Below are 7099 nucleotides of genomic sequence, written 5' to 3'. Positions count from 1 at the left end.
GGGGGGGGGGGGGGCTATGATGCAGTTTACTTGGCATCTGAAAATACACTTCCTCAAAGGCTCCAGCCACCCTAAAATAGGCCCAGTGATGCCACTGGTGACCAGAAGACATGCTGATCCCTTTGATGATGGCAGAGCAGCAACTTTATTTAGAGCTCATGTGGAGCTCTTCTCCCCATCTGTTAAACTGAGCCCAGAGAAATGAGAAATTAATTTAAGATACTGCACAGAAGTACCTTTTCCAGCCCATGACCAGAGTGCCCTTCCTCAATGACAAGACTTGTGAGATGTTCACAGTTTGACCCAGCCCAGCATTCATTCTGTGAAGGCAATGGCCACTGAAGTTCCACACCTGAAAATCAAACAAACTGATTATTTAAAACGGTGTCCAAAGTTGGTCCTCAAAGGCTGGTGTCCTGCATGTTTTAGGTGCTACCCTGGTTCAACACAGCTGAACCTAATGAGTGCCTAATTAGTAGGCTTCCTCATTATGCCGTCAAGGTCTGCAGAGGCCTACTAATTAGGCACTCCTTAGGTTCAGCTGTGTTAAACCAGGGCAGCTCCAAAAACATGCAGGACACCGGCCTTTGAGGACCGACTTTGGACACCACTGATTTAAAGGGATCTACGATTAGTTATAACATTAGACTTCAATTAATAAACATATATTTTAACTGTAAAATAAAGACTGTAAAATACTGTAGGATGTTCAGCGTTTATCATTTTAAACTAAAAGTTGAAAAATATATGACACGGATGGGGCCATTTTATTTACACGCAAAGCATTCTGGGTAAATGATGACACTGATAGGTCATCAATGCGAGGCTGCTAGTGAGCTATATCCACCCTGAAGGTTAATCTTGGACAATATCTGACAATTGACTCTTTTAAATGATACCAGAGAGCATCGACAGAGAGGGGAACGCAAAAATGACTCAGCCTGTAACTGAAAATGTGGATGGAGGACCTCATTTTAGCTTGTTTATCGCGCTAACGCCGAGCAAATACATATAAGGCCATATAGCGTCAGTGCCAGCACAAAGGCTAGCAGGCTAAGCTGAGGTTCTTCTTCCATGAAGCAGCTCTGTTGTCCTCCATCCATATTTTAAGTTACAGGCTGAATCGTTTCTACCTTCTCCTCTCTGTCAACGCTCTCTGGTTTCATTTAAAAGAGTCAATTGTCAGATATTGTCCAAGATTAACCTTCAGGGTGGATATAGCTCACTCACACCAATGACCTATCTACATCATCATTTACCCTTTGCGTGTAAATAAAATGGCTCTGTCCGTGTTAAAATATATTTTTAAAAAATTACGAAACTAAACATCCTACAGTAATTTTACAGTTTTTATTTTACAGTTAAATATATATGTTTTTCAAATAAAGTCTAATGTTACAACTAATCAGGGATCCCTTTAAAGTTTCATTACGATGAAGGTCCTGAAACTCAAAAACAACAGGGTCAACATGTCGACCTGTTCTTTTACAAATAGTTTACCAGATAAAGCTTTTAAAAAGACATCTGTCTTTATGTCTATGCACAAATACTGTAATTACTCTCAAAAGAAGCAAAACTGATCACATTCTTTAATGACTGATGACAACAGAATAAAGTGAGATTTAATGTTATTACTCTGCAGCACATTAATCCACTGTGACAGCTCAGTTAATATTTCTCACTGTCTCGCTACAACTTTGCATGATGACGCAGTTTGTGCCCGTGTTTATGGCATTTAACAAAGACCCACTGATTGGCTCAATGGGAACACTGTAATTAAAAGGTCAAAATTTCAAATTCTGAATGGTATTAACTGCTACGCCATGGGTTTCAGTGTTGATGAAAATTGGAGAGATGATGCTTTTTTTTTCTCCCTCCCCTAATTGGCCCAAAGGGGGGCCCGTTTCWTCTGCTGAGGATGACATGTGGAGACGTTTCAAATGGCAGTGTCAGTATTTCTAACGCCGCTCGCACATGCGTAGGACGCACAAGGCTGCACTCTCACAAGAGCTCATGGGGCCAGAGCCGATGTGGTTGATTGTATTGATTAATTACAAAATGCATAATTATTCTATTTGTTTGTTAGGTCTGGAGTTTATTATGCAGCGATGAAATTTGTGAAACAATAGAGCACCTTGTATTTAAAATGTGCAAATTTGAAAGCAGAAGATGATAAGCAAGGCATAATTTTGTTGCATGTTTACAAATTTAAGCACAGTGTTAATATTGYTGTGTTAGTGTTGATACTTTCTGTCAATTCTTTTTGCATTTTAGTTTTGTCTCTAGTAAGTGACACACACTGAGTGGGCTGTGATTAAACTATCCTTCAATGAAGAACAAAAACAGAATCATAGCAGTTTTCCTTGGGAAAAAAACTGACGTTTGCTGCATGATTTAGGTCATTGTTCATCTGAATATTCTAATCAACAAAACAACATTTGGCCACACTGAAGCAGCCGGTATTTCCCTGAAAACAGGCCACAATTCATCCAGCTGCTTCTGTCTTTGGACGTAGCATCGATAATGACCAGCAAAACAGAAGTGCTCTCCCTTTTCAACACCAGGTCTAATCATGCTTTTGTATTCTAGGGTCTTTGAAATGTTTTGCACCTTGTTTGTTATAATGAAGTTTTCTCTCAGCAAATTGTTTTTTTTACGATGAAACGGCAGAACATTTTGTCACTGTTCATGAGCTCAACCTTTAATATAGAGAGGGAAGATACTGAAAGAAAAAAAACATTATTATTAATTTTGATGGGATTTTCTCAGGAACACAAGTCGACTAAATCAAATAATTGTTAGTTATTAAAGGGAAATTAGCTTTTCTTTCCAATTTAGGAAATAAAAGCAAGCTTTACTTCAAAATGGAATGAAAACAGATTTATGAATATGTTTTTTTAGCCTTTTTAAATCTGAGTCTAGTGTTTTTGTTTGTTTGTTTGTTTGTTTGTTTGTTTGTTTGTTTGTTTGTTTGTTTGTTTGTTTGTTTGTTTGTTTGTTTGTTTGTTTGTTTGTTTGTTTGTTTGTTTGTTTGTTTGTTTGTTTGTTTGTTTGTTTAGTTTGGGACTTCTATCAATCGTCAGCCTGTGGTAATGTCCCAACTGCAATATTCTGTCAACCTAGTGTTGCCTCATCCTCCATCATCTGGGTCTACTGCTACTCGCCAGTTCAAACCAACCCACAGAATGAGACTGTGGGAAATGCTGTTGGGTCAATTTTAATATTGAAGAAATTTATTAGTCATGTTAGATACTGATTTTAAAAGCACTACACCATTTTCTTAGTTTTCATTTTTAAGTATTGACTTTTATAATCTGTTGTTGGACTATTGTTATGTCTTGATTAAAATAGTTTAGATGCATGCCTGAAATACCATAACAACACATAAAAAAACCATTAATCAAACATAAGGACGGTTATTTTGTCTGAGTGTCTGCGATTCAGCCRTAGGCCAGTAGTGGGCGTACCAGGCGCTGAAGAACATGTATAAATATGCTGGAACTTCCGGTTTCTTGTCAGCGTTGCCTGTTCTGCACAGACAGATTAAACCGGCGTTCTCTCCCGTCACTGGTGTCGTATGGTTTCATTCTCATCACATTTAATCTATTCAACATTTATGTGGTTTCGTCTCAATTTCAGTTAACGAACACTAAATTTTCTTACAGTTTCATGACAATTAAATGAGGTTGCTACAGTCATACTACACAATCTATCAACATAATTACTAAATCCTTGGCATTGTTGGAGAAATTAAACATTGCAAGCTTCAGTATCAGATTTATAAATAGGCAATGTTGTGATGTTCTTTTACAGCCACTTGTCTCAATACGGGGAAATGCAAGGCACATAGTTTGTTTTCATGTGTGTGTGCTTTCACTGACTTTGACTTCTCCATCAGCGCCTGCGGTAAACAGCCGGGTCTGCGTACCATCCAGGCCCATGGTGGAGATCTCCGCATTCCCGTGGCAACGGTTGAACTGTTTGACTTTTTGGCCCGTGTCTGCCAGCCAGCAGATCACAGAGGAAGCAGAGTCACTGCTGACTACCTGCAGAGGGAGAGATGGATGAGACTGAACRTCAAACAATGAGAGTCTGATCGAGACGATCTCGCTCATTCATTTACATGTATTTGAAATTATTTCATGCAATATTGTGAGATGTCATACGCAGAATGTTTGCATACTGTGATAGACACTGAGCTAAGACTACATCAAACTTGAGCACAGTATTTGTTAATGGGATCCCCTGTTAGTTGTAACATTAGACTTTATTTGATAAACATATATTTTAACTGTAAAATAAAGACTGTAAAAATACTGTAGGCTGTTTAGTTTTTATCATTTTTAAACTAAATTTTAAAAATATATTACACGGACGAGGACATTTTATTTACACGCAAAGCATTCTGGGTAAATGATGACGTGGATAGGTCATCGGTGTGAGGCTGCTAGTGAGCTATATCCACCCTGAAGGTTAATCTTGGACAATATCTGATGATCGACTCTTTTAAATGAAACCAGAGAGCGTTGACAGAGAGGAGAAGGTAGAAATGACTCAGCCTGGAACTGAAAATATGGATGGAGGACCTCAGTTTAGCTTGTTTGTTTGTAGCCTTCGCGCTAGCACCCAGCTAATTCATATGAGGCAGTATAGCGTCCGCGATAGAGCGAAGGCTAACAGGCTAAACTGAGGTTCTTCTTCCATGAAGCAGCTCTGTTGTCCTCTATCTATATTTTCAGTTACAGTCTTTATTTTACAGTTAAAATAAATGTTTATCAAATAAAGTCTAATGTTGCAACTAATCGGGCATCCCTTTAAATAGAGTGAATTATTGCCATTTCTGTGTGTTCCAAAATTGCTTGGCTGTGGCAGCCATCTTGAATTGTATTGATTCTAAAAGTTAATTTTGTGTAGAAGTACAACCGTTGATTATTTCCTGAAAGTTTCAATGGGTAGAGTTGACTGCCAATTTTTTCGACTAAGATTAAGCATGATTTGTAGTTGCTCAGAATATATGGTGAGTATCAGTCTCAGCTACTACCACACCAGATTTTAGTGCAATATCTGTAAAATCGAATCAGATATGGCCACTTTTACATTTGAGAAGGTCAGACTGTGGAAGCCATATAAGATCAAGATGACTCCTAAAGGTAATCAGTTGTAGATGCAGTGACTAGCTTTTGGAAGTTCCACTGAAATTCATCCAATGTTTCATGAAGCAAAATCATTATCACCAGCATTAACCTTTGAGCAATGGTAATAACCAGTGAGCACCATGTCAAACACAGCATATACCTGTCTGAACAGACTGTTATAAAGCACACAGGTAACCGGGTGCTCATGGCTGCTGGACCTCTTCTCCTTCAGGGCCTCCAGCAGGAGCAGCTGGCTGTTCAAGGAAAACAGAAGCTGCCGATGCTCCTCTTGGTAAAACAGGAGCACATGATGGTCCTCCTGGGATGGTCCTCCACACTTTGGGAAGAATCCAGCCACATGCTGAACACACAGCTGGCTGGGCACATCCCACAGACACAGCACCTGGACACAGGACAAAATAAAAGGCTTTTTTAGCTGCTTTAAGATCCACGCGTGGTCAAATTTTTAAGGTCTAATTTGATGTCAGTGTCCTAATTTACAAACAAATGCAGTCACTGCCGGCAACAGTTGAACTCTGCCACGTTTCTTTCCGGTACAAAACTACACAACTGGTGCCAAAGCAGGAAGCCCTCAGGAGAAAAATCGAGGTAAAGCCTTCTGAGTTTCTTGCTTTGGCAGATGGTGTTTGAGCAAAGGGCAGATGGAGCATAAATCACCTCTAAAATATTCATTCTCTTCAGAAAACCTAAAGAGAAGGCAAGCATGCAGAATGCTACAACGGGGAGAGGAGAAGCAGCACAGGCTCAAATGTCCTCTACATCAGAATGAAGATGAGTTCAAAGGAAACATGGTCTTTACTCAGAGAAAATCTAGCTCTTTTTTTATAACAACACAGTGGAAACCACAAACTCCTTCATCTAAGTTAATTATTACAAGAAATACAAGTTAAAGCCAGGATTACACAGCTTTTTTATCTTTACATTATCTGTTTCACACACTCGCAGCACATAGACATTTGCCTACCTTATCTTTGGCATAGCTGAACAGTTGCTTCTTGGTTTGCAGGAAACTAACAGCGATGACGGGGCTCGAGTGCCCGATGAGAGCGCACACTGGCTTAGAGGCCACGTAAGGGTTCCACAGCAAGACCTGATGATCCACACCTGCTGTGGCTGAAAGCAGTGTTAATAGCGTGTGTGTGAGGTACAAGACTTTGTACACAGCCAATTACTCAGTGTTTGATGAGGCGTGTGACAGTATGGGTCGTGTAATTTTGATTGATTGTGAACTGCGGTTGCTCGAAGGTGCAAGGCATTACAGCGTTGTGACACAAACACAGCACGCACTTGTTTCTTGTACCCATTTTATCCTGTTCAGGGTCACAGAGTGGCTAAAGCCTGTCCCGGTAAGTCCACAAGCGAGAGGCGAGGGACAGCATGGACATGTCATCGGTTCATTACAGAGACACACCCAAGGATAATTTAGAAAACCCTAACGTGAATTCTCCTTTGCTATTAAAATGCAATGTTATAAATCCAAACAGAAGGAAGAAATTCTGTTTCTCTTTTGTAACCTAATGCACCGTTAGGAAAAGCCAGGGAAAAAAAACACAAGCCGCTTGTTGCTTTTAGTGATGGTTGGGTGAAAACAGGACAAAAGTTTTTTTTTTAAAAAACCAACAACTTTTTTAGCAAAAGTAATTCTTCAGGTCTTGCTGCCTGAGGAAAAACTAAGTGCAGGTGGTTCAACAGGGAAAACTAGAGGGACAGGAAGGGGACCACACATCCAACCACGAACAACAACGTACAAACAATGAACTGGGCCTCATGCAAGAACATGTTCGTATTCTTATCCTAAATTTCTCTTACTTTTGTTCGTACAAAGGGTTCGTACGAACATGTCAYGTCAGATTCAACAAACTCTTCTATCTTCAGGAAAAGTGCGTAAATGAGCTGCGTAAATTCCACCTGTTCTATCCAGCTGCTCGTGCACGCGAGAGGAG

General features: G+C 39.8%; 1 protein-coding gene across 4 annotated transcripts in view; it reads right to left on the bottom strand.

Moving 5' to 3' along the window:
• Positions 1–7099, bottom strand: part of LOC106520631 (WD repeat-containing protein 49) — a 50925-nt gene that overhangs the window by 21512 nt on the left and 22314 nt on the right. For all 4 annotated transcript variants that reach the window (XM_014012838.1, XM_014012836.1, XM_014012835.1 and 1 more), the window contains 4 exons: positions 6121–6269; positions 5296–5538; positions 3882–4046; positions 237–352 (listed from right to left, as the gene is read on the bottom strand). In XM_014012838.1, the coding sequence (XP_013868292.1) occupies positions 237–352; positions 3882–4046; positions 5296–5538; positions 6121–6269 (673 nt within the window). The remainder of the gene's footprint in view (positions 1–236; positions 353–3881; positions 4047–5295; positions 5539–6120; positions 6270–7099) is intronic.

This window comes from Austrofundulus limnaeus, unplaced genomic scaffold (genome assembly GCF_001266775.1).
Source record: "Austrofundulus limnaeus strain Quisiro unplaced genomic scaffold, Austrofundulus_limnaeus-1.0 Scaffold95, whole genome shotgun sequence".
NCBI lineage: Eukaryota > Metazoa > Chordata > Actinopteri > Cyprinodontiformes > Rivulidae > Austrofundulus > Austrofundulus limnaeus.
The sequence above is the reverse complement of the archived record's forward strand: the minus strand, read 5'-3'. Positions and strand labels throughout refer to the sequence as shown.